This window comes from Oncorhynchus masou, chromosome 6, assembly GCF_036934945.1.
Source record: "Oncorhynchus masou masou isolate Uvic2021 chromosome 6, UVic_Omas_1.1, whole genome shotgun sequence".
In the NCBI taxonomy this organism is placed as follows: domain Eukaryota; kingdom Metazoa; phylum Chordata; class Actinopteri; order Salmoniformes; family Salmonidae; genus Oncorhynchus; species Oncorhynchus masou.
Window position 1 is genome coordinate 17,672,499 of NC_088217.1, and position 24,914 is coordinate 17,697,412.

At 42.4% G+C, this 24,914-nt stretch overlaps 1 protein-coding gene across 2 annotated transcripts; it reads left to right on the forward strand.

The window, feature by feature from the left end:
* Positions 1–23,086, forward strand: LOC135541438 (phosphatidate phosphatase LPIN2-like). Of its 2 annotated transcripts, XM_064967690.1 has the most exons (19): positions 1–67; positions 4,350–4,550; positions 4,667–4,762; positions 6,504–6,763; positions 9,019–9,126; positions 9,876–9,984; positions 11,463–12,465; positions 12,639–12,735; positions 14,451–14,638; positions 14,940–15,033; positions 15,151–15,220; positions 15,420–15,518; positions 16,089–16,183; positions 16,287–16,425; positions 19,221–19,369; positions 19,511–19,597; positions 19,909–20,176; positions 21,048–21,151; positions 21,430–23,086. In XM_064967690.1, exons 2-19 carry the CDS (start codon positions 4,359–4,361, stop codon positions 21,575–21,577), a joined length of 3,306 nt encoding a protein of 1,101 aa, XP_064823762.1. In that variant the 5' UTR covers positions 1–67; positions 4,350–4,358; the 3' UTR covers positions 21,578–23,086. The 2 variants fall into 2 exon arrangements, with proteins under 2 accessions (XP_064823762.1, XP_064823763.1); XM_064967691.1 differs by lacking the exons at positions 1–67; positions 4,350–4,550; positions 4,667–4,762 and having other exon boundaries at positions 6,572–6,803.
* Positions 23,087–24,914: the final 1,828 nt, after the last annotated feature.

A 24,914-nucleotide genomic window follows, 5' to 3' on the forward strand; every position in this document is an offset into this window, starting at 1 on the left:
GAATCGTGTGTGCATGCGCCTGAAGTAGGAAGTGTCACTTAATTTTTTGGAAACTCTTGTCTGCCAGGTAAGATAAAATCAACAGAATCGTTACTTTAGTGTTGTTTAAGAGTTCCAAAATGCCAATAGAACGTTGATATGTTATGAAGCTTTGTTTTGTAAAGTAAACCTAATAGTTGCTATTTCAGCCAGCCGCGTTGCAAGAGACTGGGAGTTGGGTCGATCCTGTTGTTATCCAGAATATGAATTCCCTGACAACTATCTAAATTAGCTATGATGGCTGGCTAGCTGGTAGCCCACCACCAACTGCTTTTAGCTACGCAACTGGTTTGAAAACGATAGATAGTTACCGAATGTAGTCTGTTTTAGACATGCAGACTGCCAGGCTAAGTGTCTGGATGTTCGTCATTATAAAAATAATAAATTAATCATAATTTGGAAGCGCGGTTTGTTTGTTTGTTTGTCTGACTGACTAGTTAGTTACTATAGCTAGTTAGCACAGCCACAATGTCAAATGTATTTTAGGAATATTATGGCTACATTTACACAGGCAGCCCAATTCTGATATTTTTTCCCACATTGGTGTTTTCACCAATCAGATAAGATATTTTTCCAACAATGGGCAAACAAATCAGAATTGGGCTGCCTGCCTCAAGGTAAATTCTGTTCACGACATCTGACGTTCTCCCCCAGTTAGGCATGTCAGTTTTTGTCCAAATAATACCCTGTTTGAAATCTGACCCATCCCTTAAATTAACAAATTCACTATTGAGGGAGTGAGGATTTTGGCATCAAATTTGATGCTATTAGATCATGTGACCATGGCAAATTCCACCTACACCTGTTTTACAGGTCACGTCATGGCCATTATTTGCTCCACATCAGGGGCATGCTGGTAGCATATATGTCAGAGGTACACACACAGTAAGTGGATGACATTAACAGATGGGATGAGTCTATTTATTTTTTGCCTCTGGGCTTGTTTGCCTTTGAATTATCTCTACCACTTAAGCTAATCTGAATGAATGGTTCTCCATGACTATGATGCATGTCGTGGCTAAGATGCATCTTGTAGCCTGTCTGACACATCAGGACATGTAGAAATCGCACGCTTTGTCTAACGCTTGAAAGGATCAGCAGCAAAGTCACAAGTCATTCACATACTGGCCATTCATAGTGATCTGAGAAGCCTTACTGCAGTAGTACTACAGTTCAACTAGCTTAATCATGGATGGACGTCTAAATGTCTTGGTTTGTAAGAAATGTATCATCAAATGTCAGTTTCCCCAACTCCCATACTCAATTTGCTCTACCTCCATTTTGTCCATTGTGGGCTTTGTGTCCAGACTCCATTTTACTTCTGACCGCACGTATTATTTCACAAAGTAGCCTAATGTATCACAAAAATTAGCAACCACAACGAGAAAAGCCTGAAATAGCAAAGAGAAGAGCACAATCACACCACCATCGCTCTAGCCCAGGAGCTTTCCACTGGCCCTGCCTACATTTCTAGAAGCAGCATGGCTAAGTTATTAGGTCAATTGCACTGTGTGGACCTCTACTCACACCATACTTTCATCCTCACCCCCTTGTGAAGTGTGCACCAACTCAAATCAAATTTTATTTGTCACATACACATGGTTAGCAGATGTTAATGCGAGTGTAGCGAAATGCTTGTGCTTCTAGTTCCGACAATGCAGTAATAACCAACAAGTAATCTAACTAACAATTCCAAACTAATTTCTTATACACAGTGTAAGGGGATAAAGAATATGTACATAAAGATATGAATGAGTGATGGTGCAGAACTGCATAGGCAAGATACAGTAGATGGTATCGAGTACAGTATATACATATGAGATGAGTATGTAAACAAAGTGGCATAGTTAGTGGCTAGTGATACATGTATTACATAAAGATGCAGTAGATGATATAGAGTACAGTATATACGTATACATATGAGATGAATAATGTAGGGTATGTAAACATTATATAAGGTAGCATTGTTTAAAGTGGCTAGTGATATATTTTACATCATTTCCCATCAATTCCCATTATTAAAGTGGCTGGAGTTGAGTCAGTGTCAGTGTGTTGGCAGCAGCCACTCAATGTTAGTGGTTGCTGTTTAACAGTCTGATGGCCTTGAGATAGAAGCTGTTTTTCAGTCTCTCGGTCCCAGCTTTGATGCACCTGTACTGACCTCGCCTTCTGGATGATAGCGGGGTGAACAGGCAGTGGCTCGGGTGGGTGTTGTCCTTGATGATCTTTATGGCCTTCCTGTAACATCGGGTGGTGTAGGTGTCCTGGAGGGCAGGTAGTTTGCCCCCGGTGATGCGTTGTGCAGACCTCACTACCCTCTGGAGAGCCTTACGGTTGTGGGCAGAGCAGTTGCCGTACCAGGCGGTGATACAGCCCGCCAGGATGCTCTCGATTGTGCATCTGTAGAAGTTTGTGAGTGCTTTTGGTGACAAGCCAAATTTCTTCAGCCTCCTGAGGTTGAAGAGGCGATGCTGCGCCTTCTTCACGATGTTGTCTGTGTGAGTGGACCAATTCAGTTTGTCTGTGATGTGTATGCCGAGGAACTTTAAACTTACTACCCTCTCCACTACTGTTCCATCGATGTGGATAGGGGGGTGTTCCCTCTGCTGTTTCCTGAAGTCCACAATCATCTCCTTAGTTTTGTTGACGTTGAGTGTGAGGTTATTGTCCTGACACCACACTCCGAGGGCCCTCACCTCCTCCCTGTAGGCCGTCTCGTCGTTGTTGGTAATCAAGCCTACCACTGTTGTGTCGTCCGCAAACTTGATGATTTGAGTTGGAGGCGTGCGTTGCCGTGCAGTCGTGGGTGAACAGGGAGTACAGGAGAGGGCTCAGAACGCACCCTTGTGGGGCCCCAGTGTTGAGGATCAGCGGGGTGGAGATGTTGTTGCCTACCCTCACCACCTGGGGGCGGCCCGTCAGGAAGTCCAGTACCCAGTTGCACAGGGCTGTTTAACATAGTGGTACTTTACTTAGACCTATTGTCTGAAATTCTATCTCTAAATGTATTGATTTGTTAGGCCTAGAGCCTGTTACATTGTCATAAAATAGTTAGCAGTAGTCTGCAGTTCAAACAATAACAAAGTGTCAACCAACCACTGATTTAAATGGACAAATATATAATACATTTAAGTGTCTAAAAATGGTTGTAGCAAGTGCAGCTATCCCCTTTGAATTAAGAGAGGGAGATCCATCATATTTCACCCAATGAATAGGAACTATATAAGGTGTGTTGATTCATCATCATGAGTAGTTCAATTAAATCACATCACTAGATTGTTGTGTTGGTTCTGCAGTGCTGAACCTTGATCTTGATCAGAGCAGTGTATCTTTAACCTATTTTTTTCATTCCAAAGGTCAGTAAAGCTTGTTCGGAACACTTAGGCTAGCCTATTAGCATCTTGGTTTAGCATGACAAAAGATTTGACAGTGGACTTGATCCTGGTACACAAAACATTAGGAACACCTTCCTAATATTGAGTTACTTTTGCCCTCAGAACAGCCTCAATTCATCGGGCAAGGTGTCAAGTGTTCCACAGGGATGCTGGCCCCATGTTGACTCCAATGCTTCCCACAGTTGGGTCAAGTTGATGTCCTTTGGTTGGTGGACAATTCAAATAAAATTTTATTTGTCACTTACACATGGCTAGCAGATGTTAATATGAGTGTAGCAAAATGCTTGTGCTTCGAGTTCTGACAATGCAGTAATAACCAACAAGTAATCTAACCTAACAATTCCAAAACTACTACCTTGTACAAACAGCCTCCTGAGGTTGAAGAGGTGCTGCTGCACCTTCTTCACAACGCTGTCTGTGTGGGTGGACCAATTCAGTTTGTCCGTGATGTGTATGCCGAGGAACTTAACTTAATATCCTCTCCACTTCTTGATACACATGGGAATTGTTCAGAAGGAAAAACCCAGCAGCATTGCAGTTCTTGACACAAAACCATTGCACCTTGCACCTACTACCATACCTAATTCAAAGTCACTTACATGTTCTGATTTGTCCATTCACCCTCTGAATGGCACACATGGACCATCCATGTCTCATGGCTTAAAAATCCTTCTTTAACCGATCTCCCCCCTTCATCTAAACTGATTTAAAAAAAATAAAAGGTTTTAACAAGTGACGTCAATAAGGGATCATAGCTTTCACCTGGTTAGTCTATGTCATGGAAAGACCAGGTGTTCCTAATGTTTTGTACTTTCAGTGTATGTAAATATTCTGCTTTGCCAACAAACTTGGATGATATCTCAAATCAATAAGATTGGACAAGAATTGCCCCTTGACCTGCTCTCTCCCCTCCAGTCCCACACCATGAACTACGTGGGGCAGCTGGCGGAGACTGTGTTTGTGACGGTCAAAGAACTATACCGGGGCCTGAACCCGGCCACACTTACGGGGGCCATCGACGTCATCGTGGTTTGTCAGCCCGACGGCAGCCTCCAGTGCTCTCCGTTCCATGTGCGCTTTGGCAAGCTGGGGGTGCTGCGCTCCAAGGAGAAAGTGGTGAGTATGAAGAAGAAGAAGATTGGAGTGTGTGGTGTTTACAAATGGAGGGTGCATGTACTGTATGTAAGCGGATCGTCTCTCACACACACACTGCCTGTGACCGTGTGTTGCAGGTGGACATAGAGATCAATGGGGAGCCAGTTCACCTGCAAATGAAACTGGGGGACAATGGAGAAGCTTTTTTTGTGGAGGAAAATGAGGATTTTGAGGTATGTTTTTAAACATTTTGTTTTGACTATCTGATCCTATAGGTTTGTTCAGTCATGGAGGTGAACCTCTTTATAGTTGTGTTGAGCTAATAGGGAAGGTGACATGATGTAACCTATTTTGTTTCTTCTGTAGCTTATTGATGCTGTACAGGACATTCGGAAGGTATTCAGACCCCTTCACTTTTTCCGTATTTTGTTACAGCTGTATACAATTGGCTCATTCATCCCCCTCCTCTCCCCTGTAACTATTCCGCAGGTCGTTGCTGCAAATGAGAATGTGTTCTCAGTCAACTTACCTGGTAAAATAACGGATAAATAAATTCTAAAATGGCTGAATTTGTATCCCCCCCCTCCCCCTTCAGTAATCTACACATAATACCCCACAATGACAAAGCAAAAACAGGTTTTTAGAAATTTTAGCTAATTTATTACAAATATAAAACTGAAATATCATATTTTACGTAACTATTCAGACCCTTTACTTAGTACTTTGTTGTTGCACCTTTTGGCAGCGATTACAACCTTGAGGCTTCTTGGGTATGACTCTACAAGCTTGGCACACCTGTATTTGGGGAGTTTCTTCCATTCATCTCTCCAGATCCTCTCAAGCCCTGTCAAGTTGGATGGGGAGCGTCACTGCACAGCTATTTTCAGTTCTCTCCAGAGATGTTCTATCAGGTTCAAGTCCAGGCTCTGGCTTGGCCACTAAAGGACATTCAGAGACTTGTCCTGAAACCACTCCTGCATTGTCTTGACTGTGTGCTTAGGGTCGTTGTCCTGTTGGAAGGTGAAACTTTGCCCCAGTCTGAGGTCCTGAGCGCTCTGCAACAGGTTTTCATCGACGATCTCTCTGTACTTTTCTCTCTGTTCATCTTCCCCTCGATCCTGACTAGTCTCCCAGTCCCTGCTGGTAAAAAACATCCCCACAGCATGATGCTGCCATCACCATGCTTCACCGTAGGGATGATGCCAGGTTTCCTCCAGATGTGATACTTGGCATTCAGGCCAAATAGGTCAATCTTGGTTTCATCAGACCAGAGAATCTTGTTTCTTATGGTCTAAGAGTTTTAAGTTGTCTTTTGGCAAACTCCAAGCGGGCTGTCATGTGCCTTTTACTGAGGAGTGGCTTCCGTCTGGACACTCACCATCAATGCCTGATTGGTGGAGTACTGCAGAGATTATTGTTCTGCTGGAAGTTTTTCCCCTCCCCACAGAGGAACTCTGGAGCTCTGTCAGTCACCTCCCTGACCAAGGCCCTTATCCCCCGATTGCTCAGTTTGGTGGTGCCAAACTTCTTCCATTTAAGAAGGATGGAGGCCACTGTATTTTTGGGGACCTTCAATGCTGCAGACATTTTTTGGTAACCTCCAGATCTGTGCCCCGACACAATTGTCTCGGCGCTCTATGGACAATTCATTGGACCTCATGGCTTGGTTTTTGCTCTGACAACTGGGACCATATATATACAGGTGTGTGCCTTTTCAAATCATGTCCAATCAATTGAATTGACCACAGGTGGACTCCATTCAAGTTTTAGAAACATCTGAGCTCAATTTGAGTCTCATAGCAAAGGGAATGAATACATATGTAAATAAGGTATTTCTGTTTTTTATGATGAGGAACAACTTTGATTAACTTTAGAATAAGTCTGTAACGTAACAATGTGGAGAAAGTCAAGGGGTCTGAATACTTTCCCAATGTAATTCAAACCTTAGTTTGACATGTGTACCCCCCCCCCCAGTCCAGAGTGCCAGCCCACCTCTGCACGTCGCCCATCCACATGGAGCTGCTGGAGGTGGCCGAGGAAACCTTAGAGGGGCTCCCCAGTTCCGGAAGCACGCGAAGGAAAAAGAGGCGGCGAGTACGCATACGCTCCGACTCCCACCGACGAGAAGATGGTAGCTCCTCATCCGACGAGAGGGAAAGGGAGAGAGCGAGGGAGCAGTCAGGAGAACAGGAGAGCCACTCCAAAGAAGAGCCCAGCACGCACATGCTTGCCAGGTCACCATCAGGGTTGTTCCACGAATAGAGTACATTTTGGGTAGTGTAACAGGTGTCGTTTTAAGAGTTCAGAAATCAGCGTTTGAAACCTTTTCACCTGTATTTTATATTGAAAGTCACTTTGTTTTTGTTGCTTCGATCAGGGGCGTGCAACTATAATTTTCCTTTGCTGAAAATACATTGCTGCAACACATTTGGCAGAAAATAGCTTCATTCATCAGATGCAATTTGACACAAGTTGGCTAGCAGCCACAAAAGTAATTGAGCTTACAATGAAAAAGCAAGGTATGTTTTTGCCAAAACGATGCATATTTCTAATGTTTGTCATAGAAAGAATGTAGCCAGCTACGTTTGCTTAAATCAGTCTTGCATTTTACCCGAGAAAAGTAGGCTACACCAAGAAAAGTAGCTACACATCTCTCTGCTGATAGAATGCCCATTTGTGAATTCTCATCCGAGTGCAGCTGAAGCACAAAATTAGTCTGAGCAGAAATTACAATGAGATCTGCATTTACAAAACAAGATATTTCATATGCCTTATTTTTTTGCGTGAAAAACATGACACTTCTGAAACTTTATTTTTTTATATTGTCATAAAGAGCACACGTTCAACTTAATAAAACATATATGTTTCCCATCTCAAAATAAAATGACAGTTGATGTTTTCCATCTTAAATCATCCATAAATAACCTTGTGACAGGGGGAATAGAAGCTTGTTGTGTGCAACAGGGAGAGCAATTGAATGCAAGCTTCACAAAAAAGTTTACATTTTTAAAAGATTTCTAAACTATCTATTAGTGCTCAGCGATGAACCGAAATGTCAGTTATTTTTCAATGTCTAATTGTCCAACTTCAGTTCAGTTGTTTGAATTCCATTTACCTCGTTACATTTTGTCCATTTCGTTCGCACATTGCATTGCAGTTTCTCAGATAATGCCTAAACTGTGGGACATTGTAGGGAGTTGTAGTTTCCAACAGGCCAATGTTCTACGTACAGTACCAGTCAAAAGTTTGGACACCTATTAATTTCACGTTTCTATTTTATTTTTACTATTTTCTACATTGTAGAATAATAGTGAAGACATCAACTATGAAATCATACAGTAACCAAAAGTGTTCAACAAATCAAAATATATTTTACATTTGAGATTCTTCAAAGTAGCCACCCTTAAAAAAAAAAAATGTTTAAAAAATACAATAGAAAAATAACAAATAATTAAAGAGCAACAAAATAACAGTAGCGAGGCTATATAAGGGAATACCAGTACAGAGTAAATGTGCGGGGGCACAGGTTAGTCAAGGTAAACAACAAATAAAACAAATGTAATATACACAACAACTGAAATATTTTAGTCATGTAAATAACTGATGGTTAAAAAGTGATATGCAGTCACTACTGTCATGGGACTTTTATATAATCAAACCGAGCTGACCTCATGACTATCTGTGGGTAACGGTTGACATGTTATGCTCGACGGGCTCAGTTTCCCACCACAAAACACCAGAAAATGAACAAAAAGATGACATCCAGCTGTCCTGCTTTTACAGTATAATTTGATTCCATGTTCAATGTTTCTTTTGAAAATATAATTTTAAAGGTATAATTTCATCATATTAAAAAGAGTTAAGTTCACCTATCAGGGTTGACCTTAAAATGAGGGACTGAAGTAAAGTAATCACATGAAATAAATGATAATCTTCAGAAATGATTGTCAAAGCCAGAACGTAAGTAGGGCCTTACAATGATGGTGAAAACGTGGACAAATGGTGGCGATAAGTGGGTTAAAATCTTGCTAGAAGTTTGAAAAACTAGAAGAGAGACAGATTTCTGGCAATGAAGAAAGTCTTTATTCATATAAAAAATCTAATTTATTGAATTTTACTTGTGGTCTATAATAAAGGGCACTTCATGTAAGATAACAGGCTTTTTAAAATTAAATATTGGTGCACAAATGCTACTTAAAATATCAAAGGGATGCAAAATGTACTCTTTGTTGAACAACCTATCAACTACAATTTGAAAACATTGATTCCTTTGGTTGAAAATTACTATTCTATCGGTTTCATTGTGCCGTCCAAGCTAAATCAGGCACACCTTGAGTGTTAGGTGGAAGGCGAATACATATTCAACCCAGGTCTAATTGTTAGATCCAGTATGTAACCAGCATCCAGTATGTGGCTTTGAGTGATCAGCTTTAGTGTTCTGAAACCCTGTGGCTAACTTTTTAAATATATTTCTTTGTCTCCCTAACAGTAAGTCTGTGTACTTCTCGCTGTCAGAGGAGCCGCATGAAGAGTTGGTGGCCGTGCAGACCAGGGACGTCCACCCTCACTCTGATGGAGAGTGGTCCCCCTCAGAGAGGTCAGTCAATCAATCAATCAAATGTATTTCATAAATCCCTTTTTACATCAGCAGTTGTCACAGTGCTTTACAGAAACCCAGCCTAAACTCCCAAAGAGCAAGCAATGCAGGCAGAAGCACCGTGGCCACGAAAAAATAACTGAGAAGCCAGGCTCTGAGTGGCCAGTCCTCTTCTGGCTGTACCGATTAAGAGTACATTTGGCCAGACAACAGGTCAGGAAATTTACCTGCACTTTAAGGGGCAGTTTCCTGGACACAGATTAAGCCTAATCCCAGACCCTAAACAAATTATCCAATGAGTTTGCTTTTTGATCCAGGACTAGGATAGTCTAATCTGTGTCCTACCCACCACCCCTGGTAGTCAGTTAAAATAAGTTTGTATTTTCATTCTCTTTTACTGCCTGTCCCCCTCTTTCTCCAGTTTATGAACCCTCTGTCACTTTTTCCCTCCTTTCTTTTTTTTTCTCCTGCTCTCTCTAATTAGGAAAAACACTCACACATCTGAGGTTAATTGTTGCAGGTGTGTGCAAATTATTTGTAATTGTTGAAATAAGAAAAAAAACCTGCACGCTCCTCTTGCCGCTATCAGTTGTTTATCTAGCTTAGCTTACGTATGCATGACCTTCATCAGAGCCTTCTGAGGGCTTCTTCTGATCCCCCCCCCCATCTCTTTCTGTCTCTCTTTCTCAACAGTTTCTCTCTCTCTTTCCTTCAGTTAATTAGCCTCTCTCTGTGTCTTCTATTTCCAGTGTGTTCTATAGTCGTCCTTCCTCCCCCAAGAGTGACTCTGAGCTGCTGGTGAAGCCTCCGGAGTCTTCAGGGCCTCCGATGCAGTGGAACTGGGGCGGCTTTCCCGAGGTATAACATAACAGGGCATATTGAGGCCCTAACTGGGTGTACAGGTGTCATAACAGGACATATGGGTATCATAACACGGCATATGTGTCATAACAGGAAGTACAGGTGTCATAAAAGGACATTAGGGATGTAACAAGTCACTGATGGGCGTCCATCCCCGGTTCAAAAGTGGCATGAATTGGTCCGAAAATTATTTAACACATCATGAACAGCTGCTTCACTAATGTTTTTTTTTTTACTCATATAATTTTATCCCCCCCCCCCCCCCTCCAAAAATCTAATATTTTGTGACTGAGTTGATGTGTCCTCTCCTTCAGTAGCCTAACTAACTACGCATGTAACTGTGTATGAGTCATTGATCTTTAAGTCTGATAACAACTGCACGCAGAGTGCAGCTGCTCATGCCAACCAGAGCCTCCCTGATCTAATATTCCTAGCATCTTCAGCATTCAAATGTTTGTAAAATGGCTTTCGCAATGTCAACTCATAGGCTTTATTAGTTGGGTGACAACCAATGTTATTTGCTTGGTCATTATTACCAAATGCACTGTAGAAAATCTTTTTACCGACAAGAGTTGTGTACGCTACCGGAGTGTCACAACTCACTGCTGCTGATTGGGGCTTTTCGATTGCCACTTTCACCATTGGAAAGATGAAGGTAGTTTTGCTTTAAATAGTCAGTTTATTTGGTCATTTTTACATGGACAGGGTAAAGTTGTAATTTCTGCTGTACTTATTTTGAGCTGCATTGTAGGCCTATTGTCTGAGCGGGAGTCGGAGTAGAGCAGCTCTCAAAGTTCTAAACATTTAGCAGATGCTCATATCCAGAGTGATTTAGACAGGCGCAATTAGGGTTATGTGCCTTGCTGAAGGTCACATTGACAGATTTTTTTTTTTCACCAAGTCTGCTCGTGGGATTCAACACTCTTAACCGATAGACTACCTACCGCCCCAAATGGTCAAAACCGTTCACTTTTAAGACTGGGGTGAAATCCAAAGCTGTTCTATAATAATTGCTAATTTCTACAGATAAATATTGACATATTACTAAGCGCCCCAAAAAATGTGCTGCAAAATTCTTTTTTTTTTTTTTTTACTAGGCAAGTCAGTTAAAAACAAATTCTTATTTTCAATGACGGCCTAGGAACAGTGGGTTAACTGCCTGTTCAGGTGCAGAACGACAGATTTTGTACCTTGTCAGCTCAGGGATTTGAACTTGCAACCTTTTGGTTACTAGTCCAATGCTCTAACCACTAGGCTACACTGCCGTTAATTGGTGGGTGATGGGGATTCCCCCCCTCCCACACACTCACACAGTACACTCGTTCCTGTACTGTATCAGAGCCCATGTATCTAGATGCGAATCGAATCGTGGTTGAAAGGCACATACCTACATGACACAGGACGTACAGGTGTTATAAACAGTTCGTTCAGTAGCTCCCATCACCACACTGCTTTGTTTTCCCTGCTCCCTCTAGATGTGTCCAACGGAGAGAGAGAGGGTGGAGGTGCAGCATGTCTCTGCTGGCATCCACTGCTCGGACAGCTCCCACTTCCGCACCATCCAGCGGCAGGACTCCTTCGACATGGGCTTGGAGCCCGGGGTCCACTTTGTCCGAGAGAGCAGTAGCGTCACGGTGGTGGTCAGGCCCACGCCCAGGACCGGACCAGCGGTCCAACCCACAGAAAGTTCATGCATAGACCTGGAGAGAGCCTCCAATATGACCCACCCCACCCCGAATCACCACACCTCAGAGCTTCTCTCAGAACCGCTAACATTGGCATCGTTAGCGATGGCTAACATAGAATCGCCCCAAGCCCCAGGGCTGAGAAAAACAAAAATGCAGCCACAAGTAGAGACCCAGCAGGCAGGGGATGAAGTAGCCGAGGAGTCCCCATCCAACCCGGAGCTGGAAGACTCCAGAAACTCCCTGGCTAACACAATTAGTATTGCTAATGTAGACAACACTGATAGACAAGCTAGCGAAGAAAGCACAGCAAATGTTGAATGTGTAGCTAACAACCTGGTTAGCCAAGTTGAAAACGACTGTATAGACACACATATCCCATCCATAAAAGGTAGCAAAGCTGGCACAATCAGCGCAGACAGGCTAGCTAGCGACAGCACAGCTACTTTAGATAACAAGGCTAGTTTGGCTAACACAACTAGCTATGCCAGCGCAGCCAACTTAGGTCTCATTACCACAGAGTATCTGGGTAGCAGAGCACAACCAGAACAGCACAGTGCCTTTCCAGAACCCAATGGACAAGGGCCAGAAGTTGTCTTGAGTGAGGGTGACAGCGGGATTGAGCCCTGCACTGAGGGAGGGGAGAACACAGAGAACGGCTCTGAAATGATGGACAAAGCCGTCTCCCTGACCAATCAGGCTGCAGAGAGTGTCGGAGTGACAGACTTGTTAGCCACTGAGGCTCTGGGGGAGGAGCAGTCTTGCTCAGCAGACCACCAGGACAAGAAGAAAGGTGAGAAACCTATCTCGTCTCACTCCCTAAACCCTGGGCACGCATCCTGTAGATCTGAGAGGATTTGAAAGGTATATGCATTATAGTAACATCTTCAAGAGGATTTGACTGTTGGTTGTGACATGACATTGAATTGTGTGGTCTGTCTCTGCTGCTGTGCTGTGTGAACACAGGTAAACGCAGTCAGCACCTTGGACCCTCTGACATCTACCTGGATGACTTGTCTAACCTGGACCCAGAGGTGGCAGCTCTCTACTTCCCACCTAAAAGGTAAAGGGCTCCCAGCTCTCCTTCCTTCCGTCCTTTTCTTCCTCAATAGCATGCAGTGAATTTATATTAGACGAAAAGCCGAAACAAGTATGACATCCTAGCATTGAAAGTGTAGGTTGGCATTTATTGTCATGCATCTTGCACTGGAGGTAGCTCTGCAAAGTCAGAAAATCAGATTTTAAACTTAACCACACTACTAACCCTAAAGTGTAACCCTAACCAAGACCAAAAAAGCTCCTTTTTGTTTTCAGGAATTTATATAGCCAATTTTGACTCAAATTGGCCCATCTAGTGAAAATTGCTCCAGGGCAAGATTCATGACAGTGAACGTCAACCTTCATTTAACCCTTGTCCTACAATTCTCTCTCCCACACCCTCCACCCTGTGGAAATCAAATAATAAAATCCCCATTAAGAATTGATTTGCTTAAGCTGGAGAGATGCTTTTTTTTGTGCATTGTCTGCTTCTCAATCCACGAAATCTGCTGATATCACCCTTCCACATCAGCGGTAAAATGAGGTAGAGCTAGAGCAGTGTTTGTCAGACCATGATACATTCCAGAAATCAGTCTTCTCACGAAAACGTCTGTAGCGTCCGAACGGTTTGGCCTGAAAACTATTATGAACCCTATATTGACAGATGACTCAATACGACCCCCACAAGCCTCTTGGGACTCCTCTGAAGCTCCCCAGTACTAGTTTAAAAAATGAATGGAAGTGTGTATATATGGAGATAAATGCATGTAAAACAAAATATAAAATATTTCTTATGTCAGAAATAGGGCTGACATTTCAGAACAAACTTCCTTTAGATTTTTTGGGGGGGACTATCTGTTGTAATGTAGTGAATCTGTTATTCAATGCATTTCTATTGGCTAATAGCAGTAATGCAAAATTCAATGTTCCCTCTAGATGGTTAAAGCATACAAAATATTTAATGTCACATTATCTAACTCTCTATTTTTGTATACCCAAAATGCCTACTATTTATAATGCAAGTACAGGTATTCGGACATGGCCAGTGAGCTTACATAGTAGGTGAGTGCATGGATTCTAACATGGAGCTACTTATAGTTAGAACGGACATTATTCTTTATCAACTGGGGTTTTCATGCCCCACAGAATTATGTTTTGGTATTTCCCATGGAATGGAGGTCAACAGGAAATTGATTTCATAATATGTAGCCCAAAATATGTCACCTTTCCCCCACTTCTGTCGAGAAATGACCCAAGTTCCCAGTTGGCATACCTTCCGCAATCCACACTTACTCAGTGTCAAGGATGACACAAATCAGTTAACTATGTGTATAATATAGCAGGATGCGTTCCCTAACCAGATCATGAGTAATGTTATCTTATCTTAGGCTTGACTGTCCTCACAAGGCAGGTCACACTGGTAGGGACTCACATGGACATCAGCAAACATAAGATGTCATAGACTGTATCACATCCTATACCAAATCAATAGTAATTTTTGAGTGTTTCTCAAAGTTAGAACCTATTGATCCCACTCCTGAATAGCACCTGATAAATGCAACAGCTTGGAACTTTCTATTCCCTCATAGTGATGAAATATTAGTGTTAGATTATCCATTATGTACATGGAATTAGCATGGGGATCAATTCCATTTCAACTCGGGCAATTCACTTCTCAAGTAAACACGTAAAAGGCATAGTGGTAGAAGATTTTGCTAATGGTTATGCCTCTCTACTCAGTGAGGCAGAAGGATGCTCGCGGCTCAGTGCGGAGCAAGGGTCCGGTTCTGGTAACCAGTCTCCCCAGTCGGTGGGCAGTGGGGCCATGGACAGCGGCACAGAGTACCTGTCTGACTCTACTACTGACCACATGGACGTTACAATGTCCCTCTGCGGCCATACCGGGCACACCAGTCAAATCAACAAAGGTGTGTGTGTGTGTGTGTGTGTGTACAGATGTGGATCCTAATTTGATCACCCTGTTGCAGAAGAACTTTCCTGCGATGTCCATTTCTGTGCAGCTGTGTATGTGTCCGGATGGAACCACATCCGCTCACCATTAGCTGCTTCTAGTGATGATCTTTAACAAGCAAGAGAGAACAATGAAGACTGACCTTTTTTAGATTAAATATGAACACGTGGTAACCTATGCATTCTTACCAATTTCTAACAGTTGGATTGATGAGACTTTTTCTTGACTTTCTCTATTGCCATTTGCCTCTGTTCCAGATCAGTTTATGGAGCACGTTGTGAACTACCAGGATTTGGTGAGCAACCCTGGAATCATCGAAGATCCAAACCTGGTTATCTGCATCAACTCAAAGTAAGTGTTAGAGTTGCATTTGGTCATGTATAATACGTTGTTTGCTTGTAGTTCTGCCATCATATTTTGAATGTGTCTGTCCATTGACAAATTCATGTTTTTTTTGTGTTCTTTTAGGTATTATAACTGGGCAGTGGCTGCCCCTATGGTCCTGTCAATGCAAGTTTTTCAAAAGAATATACCAAAGGTAAATCTCTAATCTCTACCCTTGTTCACTTCCCTTCGTGAATTTGAAATTAAATGACGAGTATAAATAAATATGAAAGTTTTTCTCTGGCTCATACCTACTGACACCAATGTATGGGGAGTAGTGTATGAGTGCACACTTCAGGAGGAAGTAGGGAAAGTGGTGACAGGTGTGATCTTCAACCTTGTACTGTATGTAGAGTGCCATTGACCAGCTGGTGAAGGACAAGATGCCCAAAAAGTCTGGCCGCTGGTGGTTCTCCTGGAGGAGGAAGGACATGGACACTAACTCAAACCAGGTAGCCAATCACAGGGTTTCTCAATCCATGCCAGGGTTGTGTTCAGTAGGCACAAAACGGAAGAAAAAAGGAAGGTACTATCTGAACTTGTCCAATAAGAAACAATCATTTTTGTTTTCAGTTGCAACATGTTTTGCTAGAGTGTCACATAATTAACACGACCCAGGTTTTCTGGGAACCCCCAGCCATTACACATGTTGTTCCTGTCCAGCACACCTTATAATTAACAGTTTAGTCAGTTTGGAATTTCATGAATCATCATCGTATTTAATTAAGCAATAAGGCACAAAAGGCTGTGCTATATCATGAATATAGTCACAGATAAATGCTGTTGAAAGAAATTCAAGAGAAGGTTCGGACAGCATCGTGGACATGATGATATTCTTATGGCGGCGCAGTGATAACGTTGAAGGAACTGTTAGCAGGCATAGGTGTGCCAATTTCAGCAAATACACCACAGCCTTGAACACTGTTCGTCCAATCAGCATCCAGGATCCAAACTACCCGTGTTATAACGGTAAAGAGCCGCCGAACAACAACAATGTGTTTCTTTGTCTTTCCCTATGGCAGACTGGAGAGAACTCTAAGCAGGACCAAGAGGAGGCACAGACCAAGAATGATGTCTCAACCTCTGTGTCTGTCACTGGTCCCTCAACAACCATACTGTGAGTGATCACACACACACAGTTCCTTATGCGTAACGCATATGACCGATTTTAGTTTATTTTAGCTGATGGACTAGTAATTCTGCCATGTGTGACTTTTCAGGGCGACTCTGGATGACCTGACTAGTGACGAGGAGGCCGGCCTAGGCAGAGTGGGCAACCTATCATCAGAGACCATAAACACTGCCCAGTGTTTTAGCCAAATGTACCGCAAGTCCCTACGCCTCACCTCCGAACAGATAGTACGTCATCACTGCCACACACACACCAGTAATTTTTCTGCCATTGATATCCTTGGGCGGGCTGCTTAAGCATTTTTTTTATTTTTTTCGGATCGCCTAAGTCCATTCCTTTTTTGGGATTGAAAAATGTTTTCCCTGTAATTTTAAATGACTAAAACCCGATATACAGTGCTGTGAAAAAGTATTTGTCCCCAGAGCAGAATTCATGGTTCCTTCTATTAAGGCAAGTCGTCCAGGTCCTGAGGCAGCAAAGCATCCCCAAATTAACACACTACAACCACCATGCTTGACCGTTGGTGTAAGGTTCTTACTATGGAATGCAGTGTTTGATTTTCGTCAGGCATAATGGGACCCATCTCATCCAAAAAGTTATTATTTTGACTAATCTTGTCTATAGAATTCGTCCAAGAGTCTTGATGATCATCCAGGTTATTTTTGGCAAACTTGAGTCAACTTTTTGGTCAAGCATGGTGGTGGTTGTGTGACGGTTTGGGGATTACAGCTTGCCTTAATATAAGGAACCATGAATTCTGCTCTGTATCAGACAATTCTACAGGAGAATGTCAGGCCATCCATCTGTGAGTTGAAGCGCAGCTGGAACATGCAACAAAACAGACAGTGATCCAAAACACACAATCAAGTCAACATTAAATGGTTAAAACTAGACATTTTTAGTTTTGGAATGGCCTAGTCAAAGTCCAGAACTAATCCAAATTGAGATGTTGTTGCAGTCCATGCTTGAAAACCAACACATTTCACTGAGTTAAAGCAGTTCTGCATACAAGAGTGGGCCAACATTCTTCCACAGCGATGTGAAAGACTGATCAACAACTACAGTAAACATTTGGTTGCTGTCATTGAGTGTAAGGGGGCAATTACTTTTTTTACACAGGGGAATCGGTTGTTGAATAACTTTGTTAATTAAAAAAATATATATATGTATGTATGTATGTATGTATGTATATATTTATGTGTATATGTACGCTCTGGTTCCCTTTATCTATTAAGTTTTGTTTGAAGATCCAATTTAACATTCTGTAGCAAAAATAGAGAATCAGAAAGGGTGCAAATACTTTTTCACAGCACTAACTTGTATAGAAAAGGTAATGGATCAACAGTACCAGTCAAATGTTTGGAAACACCTACTCATTCAAGTTGTTTATTTATTTTTTTACTATTTTCTACATTGCAGAATAATAGTGAACACATCAACTATGAAATAGCACATATGGAATCATGTAGTAACCAAAAAAAGTGTTTAAACAAATCTAAATCTATTTTCTATTTGAGATACTTCAAAATAGCCACCCTTTGCCTTGATGACAGCTTTGCACACTCTTGGCATTCTCTCAACAAGCTTCACATGGAGTGTTTTTCGAACAGAGTTCCCACATGCTGAGCACTTGTTGGCTTCTTTTCCTTCACTCTGCAGTCTAACTCATCCCAAACCATCACAAATGGGTTTAGGTCGGGTGATTGTGTAGGCTAGGTCATCTGATGCAGCACTCTATCACTCACTTTCTTGGTCAAATATTCCATACATGCAGAGATCATCAGTTCACCTACTCTGTGTCTCAAAGACACAGCGGTTGGAACCAAAAACCTAAAATTTGGACTCCATTGCTCGTGTTTCTAGGCCCAAGAAAGTTTCTTCTTATTGTCGTCTTTTAGTAGTGGTGTATTTGCAGCAATTCGACCATGAAGGCCTGATTCACGCAGTCTCCTCTGAGCATGTTGAGATTTGTTACTTGAACCCTATGAAGCATTTATTTGGGCTGCAGTGTCTGAGGCTGGTAACGCTAATGAACTTATCCTCTGCAGCAGAGGTAACTCTGGGTCTCCCATTCCTGTGGCGGTCCTCATGAGAGACAGTTTCATCAGAATGCTTGATAGATGGTTTTTGTGACTGCAATTAAAGAAACCTTCTAAGTTCTTGACATTTTCTGCATTGACTGACCTTCATGTCTTAAAGTAATGATGGACTGTAATTTCTCTTTGCTTATTTGAGCTGTTCTTGCAATAATATGGACTGAGCCCTATTTGGTAATAGACCATCTTCTGTATACCACACCTACCTTGTCAACTGATTTTCTCAAACTCATTAAGAAGGAAAGAAATTCCACAAATGAACTTTTAACAAGGCACAGCTGTTAATTGAAATGCGTTCCTGGTGACTACCTCATGAAGCTGGTTGAGAGAATGCCAAGAGCGTGCAAAGCTGTCATCAAGGCATAGGGTGGCTACTTTGTTATAATTCAAACAATATATTTTAGATATTTCACCTTTTTTTGGGGGGGGTTACTGCGTGATTTATAGTTTTGATATCTATACTATTATTCGACCAATGTAGAAAATATTTAAAATAAAGAAAAAATCCTGGAATGAAGTGTCTAAACTTTTGGTGTTTGTTAGACCGTTAGACCAACAGGAAGAATTGAACATTCCAAAAGCAATTTATTTAGCAGTAAAAAAAGAAGTTTGAGCACAATATTAGCCATGGGAAGAATTTGAACATTCCAAAATATGGCAAAATATGTAGAATCGCAGGACTTTTGCTTTAAAACTGCAAACACTTCTCAGGTCCATGGAGAAATGTGCAGAATTGCAGTAAATTGTTTTAAAAATGCTAAACGTTCTCTACACCACCAAGATGGGGGGGCCTCAAATGTTGGCATGGCAGACGAGCCGACTGTGTCCCCCTGCCACCCCCACCACCTAAGCCTGTTTGATCCAGAAAAAACCCTGCACACAGTCATACACACTGCCTCATAATCCCTACCCTGTGTTGTGATCAGGAGCGGTTGAACCTGCGTGAGGGGGCCAACAAGGTTACGTTCAGCGTAACCACTCAGTACCAGGGCACCTGTCGCTGCGAAGCCACCATCTACCTGTGGAACTGGGACGACCACGTCGTCATCTCAGACATCGATGGCACCATCACAAAGTGAGTGTGTGTTTGTGTGTGTAAGAAAGGTACTACCCTGTGCTTTTTGAGACAATTTAGCACCATCATGGCCCAGTATGCTCCAATCTGTATGTACATGTGTGTTTAATGCTTTATGATCTCTCTCCTTGCCCATTACAGGTCTGATGCCCTGGGTCATATCCTACCTCAGCTGGGGAAAGACTGGACACACCACGGCATTGCCCGTCTCTACCATAAAATCCACCAGTAAGTCACACCAGAGTCCTGTTCAGTAGATGTCTAGATAGTCCCTCTCTTTTTCAGTCTGTTTTCTTCTGTTAGGTTCATAATGAACAAGAAGCAGCCGTTCCCTCCACCATCAGTATTTACTGTGCATGTGTTGATTCCAAAACTCTTATTTTGAGCCAAAATGAGAACATTGTGAAACAACACTTCCCGCTCTAAATTAATGTGCCATTCTGTGCCTCTCATTGGAAGCCAGTGATAACTTACAAGATGCTTGTATCCAGTTGTTGTTATATCAATGGGTAACCCCTCCCTCTCGCTCTCCCTTCCAGAAACGGATACAAGTTCCTCTACTGTTCGGCGCGGGCCATTGGCATGGCTGACATCACCAAGGGCTACCTGCAGTGGGTGAACGACAAAGGTACCGTCCTCCCCAAGGGCCCCGTGCTGCTGGCCCCCAGCAGTTTCTTCTCTGCCCTGCACAGAGAGGTGGTAGAGAAGAAGCCGGAGGTGTTCAAGATTGCCTGCCTCACCGACATCCGAGACCTGTTCAACCCCCAGAGGAAGCCCTTCTATGCAGCCTTTGGCAACAAGACCAATGTGAGCCACACACACACACAGGTCTTGTCCGATTCCCTGACTTAAGTTTTTAGTTGTAGGCGCTTTGGGAAAATATAAAGTTTATAGGGGACGGGCTGTACCAAATGAAGAAATGGCGGGAAACAACACAATTATGCATTTGAGCCAAGTATGTTGATATTTTTTGCTCACTGTATACCAAACATATATATTTTTGTACTTTTACCCCCTTTTCATGATATCCAATTGGTAGTTAGTCTTGTCCCATCGCTGCAACTCCCGTACGGACTCGGGAGATGCGAAGGTCGAACCATGCGTCCTCCTGAAACATGACACTGCCAAGTCGCACTGCTTCTAGACGCACTGCTTGCTTAACCTGGAAGCCAGCCGCACCAATGTGTCGGAGGAAACACCGTACAACTGGTGACAGAAGTCAGCGTGCATGCACCGGGCCCACCACAAGGAGTCGCTCGAGCGAAATGGAACAAGGACATCCCAGCCAAACCCTTCCTAACCCGGACAACGCTTTGCCAATGTGCACCGCCTCATGGGTCTCCCGGTTGCGGCCGACTGAGAAACAGCCTTGGATTGAACCGGTGTCTGTAGTGATGCCACTAGTACTGCGATGCAGTGCCTTAGACCGCTGCACCACTCGGGAGGCCCACTGTATACATTTTTACTAAACAGTACTTTCTAAATAGTATGTAGTATGATTAGTCCACCGTATGTGGTTTTAGTAGGTAAGACAGATTTTAGACACTGCCACACACACACACCGCTGACTCACTGTCTGTGTTTGGCAATCGTTTCTCAATCCATTCCCTGGGGGATGGATTGAGTTTTTTTGTATTTTAAATAAACCTTAAATCAAGTGTTGTCTGGGCTTTCCCAGGATGCCAATGCTTATAAGGAAGTGGGTGTCCCTGACACCAGGATCTTCACTGTGAACCCCAAGGGAGAGCTCATTCAGGAGAAGAACAAAGGGAGCAAGTCCTCGTAAGTACACTAGCCACAGAGGAGTGACGGTCATCAGTCTACCCCTCAAAAGTGACACTAAATACATACAGTACAGTTTTTGTCTTGATTTAATAATTATTTTAAAAATGTATTTTTTTTAAATGTTTTAATGCTCCTGATAACAGCATGCTTTGGTTTAGAGCATGCTGTCATGTCTGTTCTAAGATGCGGAATCGATCACTCCTAATAATTACAGCTGAATTTATAGAGCTGTGATAGCTCCGGCACATTATTGTGTGTGTGTGTGTGTGCCACAGGTACACTCACCTGAGCGAGCTGGTGGAGCACTTCTTCCCTATGATCTCTGAGGATGGGAGGTCGTCCTCCTTTGACTTCCCCGAGTTCAGCCACTTCTCCTACTGGAGAGAGCCCCTACCACCACTGGACCTGTCCACTCTGGATTAGACACACACTCGCCATGGGACCTGTCCACTCTGGATTAGACACACACTCGCCACGGGACCTGTCCACTCTGGATTAGACACACACACACACACACTTGCCACTGGACCTGTCCATTCTGGATTAGACACACACACACACACACACACACACTTGCCACTGGACCTGTCCATTCTGGATTAGACACACACACACACACACACACACACACACTCTCGCCACTGGACCTGTCCACTCTGGATTAGACACACACACACACACAGTTGCCACTGGACCTGTCTACTCTGGATTAGACACACACACTGTCTGGGGTGGCAGGTAGCCTAGCCAAAAGGTTGCTGGATCGAGTCCCCGAGAGGACAAGGTAAAAATCTGTCTTTCTGCTCCTGAGTAAGCCAGTTAACCCACTGTTCCCCGGGCGCTGAAGACGTGGATGTTGATTAAGGCAGCCTTCCGCACCTCTCTGTTTCAGAGGTGTTGGGTTAAATGCAGAAGACACATTTCAGTAGAAGCCTTTCAGTTGTACTACTGACTAGACTACTGTACAACTGACTGATTTTCCTTTCTCCTTCTCTCTCATCGCCCCTTTTTTCCCTCTTTTGATCCCTTTCTGAGTTCAGAAATATTTTTAATTGATAAGCATTGATGGCCAGGAATATTGTAGATGTGCAAGGTTCTCATTTAATATACTCTGTTTTATGTTGATTCATCTGATGCAATTGACAACTAAAGTTTCTGGCTTTCAGCTAAATGTACACATGCACAGATGACACTGCATTTTACGCAACACTATATACTTCATATTGTGCAATACTTGATTGCAAAAAGACACTGCACTGGCCATACCATATTGCCATTATCCAAATGATACTGGCGCAATGTGCATTTGTGCTGCTCAAGAATTCCAGTTATATTTACATTTTATTCGTTTCGCACAGGGTTTTCCAAACTTTTTGATTCAGGCCCACCTTTCCAGAATTTGAGAACAATAAGTAAGGTAACTTATTTGAAAAGTAATTTATTACATTTCTCATTTTCTTGAACGTTTGTCATAATTAGTTAAACCAATGAATTTGTATCCGCTCTCGGACTTCGACTGCTTATTTTCTTCAAATCTGAAAACGTTGAAGTCACGCCCATTTTCTGAATAATTACATTATAGGCCCTTAAGCACGGAAAGAGTGTCCACTGCTTGTATACTTCGTATTTTGACAAATGTAGTATTCGAACACAGCTATAGACATGGTATCTACGAGTTCACCGGATTCTTAAGAAGTAGATAAAGGGCCTCATCGGCATTTTGGCAAAGTATCCCTTTAATTATATTTAGAAATATATATATTTTTGTCATCCTAAGTGATACCAATTACTCTGTTTAGAGAGACATTGCATTGGACCTGAAGATCCTTGTTATTTTCAAATGATCTACACTGAAGACAAAATGTGAAGTGTTGGTCCCATGTTTCATGAGCTGAAATAAAAGAACCCAGAAATGTTCCATGTGCACAAAAAGCTTATTTCTCTCAAATTTTGTGAACTAATTTGTTTACATACCTGTTAATTAGCATTTCTCCTTTGCAAAGATAACCCTTCCACCTGACAGGTGTGGCATATCAAGAAGCTAATTAAACAGCATGATCATTACACAGGTGCACCTTGTGTTGGGGACAATAAAAATCCACTAATGTGCTATTTTCTTACACAACACAATGCCACAGATGTCTCAAGTTTAGAGGGAGCGCACAATTAGCATGCGGACTGCACGGATGTCCACAATAGCTGTTGCCAGATAGTTTAATGTTAATTTCTCTACCTTAAGCCACCTCCAATGTTTTAGTAAATTTGGCAGTATAAAAGCAATATGCAACAATTTCAAAGATTTTACTCAGTTACAGTTCATATAAGGAAATCAGTCAATTTAAATAAATGCATTTGGCTCTAATCTATGAATTTCACATGACTGGGAATACAGATATGCATCTGTTGGTTACAGATTCCTTTAAAAAAAGGTAGGGGTGTGGATTAGAAAACCAGTCCGTGTGACCACCATTTGCCTCATGCAGTGCAACACATTTTCTTTGCATAGAGTTGATCATACTGTTGACTGTGGCCTGTTGTCCCACTCCTCTTCAATGGCTGTGTGAAGTTTCTGGATATGGGCAGGAACTGGAACATGCTGTAGTAAATCAAATCATATTTTATTTGTCACATACACATGGCTAGCAGATGTTAATGCGAGTGTAGCGAAATGCTTGTGCTTCTAGTTCCGACAATGCAGTAATAACCAACAAGTAATCTAACTAACAATTCCTAAACTAGTGTCTTATACACAGTGTAAGGGGATAAAGAATATGTACATAAGGATATATGAATGAGTGATGGTACAGAGCAGCATAGGCAAGATACAGTAGATGGTATCGAGTACAGTATATACATATGAGATGAGTATGTAAACAAAGTGGCATAGTTAAAGTGGCTAGTGATACATGTATTACATAAGGATGCAGTCGATGATATAGAGTATAGTATATACGTATGCATATGAGATGAATAATGTAGGGTAAGTAACATTATATAAGGTAGCATTGTTAAAAGTGGCTAGTGATATATTTACATTTCCCATCAATTCCCATTATTAAAGTGGCTGGAGTTGAGTCAGTGTGTTGGCAGCAGCCACTCAATGTTAGTGGTGGCTGTTTAACAGTCTGATGGCCTTGAGATAGAAGCTGTTTTTCAGTCTCTCGGTCCCAGCTTTGATGCACCTGTACTGACCTCGCCTAGTACACGTTGATCCAGAGCATCCCAAATATACTCAATGGGTGACATGTCTGGTGAGTATGCAGGCCAATGAAGAACTGAGACATGTTCAGCTTTCAGGAATTCTGGACAGATCCTTGTGACATTGGTCCGTGCATTATCTTGTTCAAACATGAAGTGATAGAGGCGGATGAATGGCATGACGATGGGCCCAGGACCTTGTCGTGGTATGTGCATTCAAATTGCCATCAAAATGAAATTGTGTTGTCTGTAGGTTATACCTGCCCATACCATAACCCCACCGCCACCATGGGGCACTCTGTTCACATCCGCAAACCGCTTGCCCACACGATGCCATACATATGGTTTGCATTTGTGAGGCTGATTGGATGTACTGCCAAATTATTTATTTAAACTGGAAGAGAAATGAACATTCAATTATCTGGCAACAGCATTTTATGACTTTTTTGTTTGTTTTGGTTTTCGGCAAGGGTTATTTCGGCTGATAGTGCACAGACAAAAATGTCTTGAGGCAAGCCAAAGTCAGTAGCCGAAGTCTATGCCCCTACGTAGGTGATTGGTT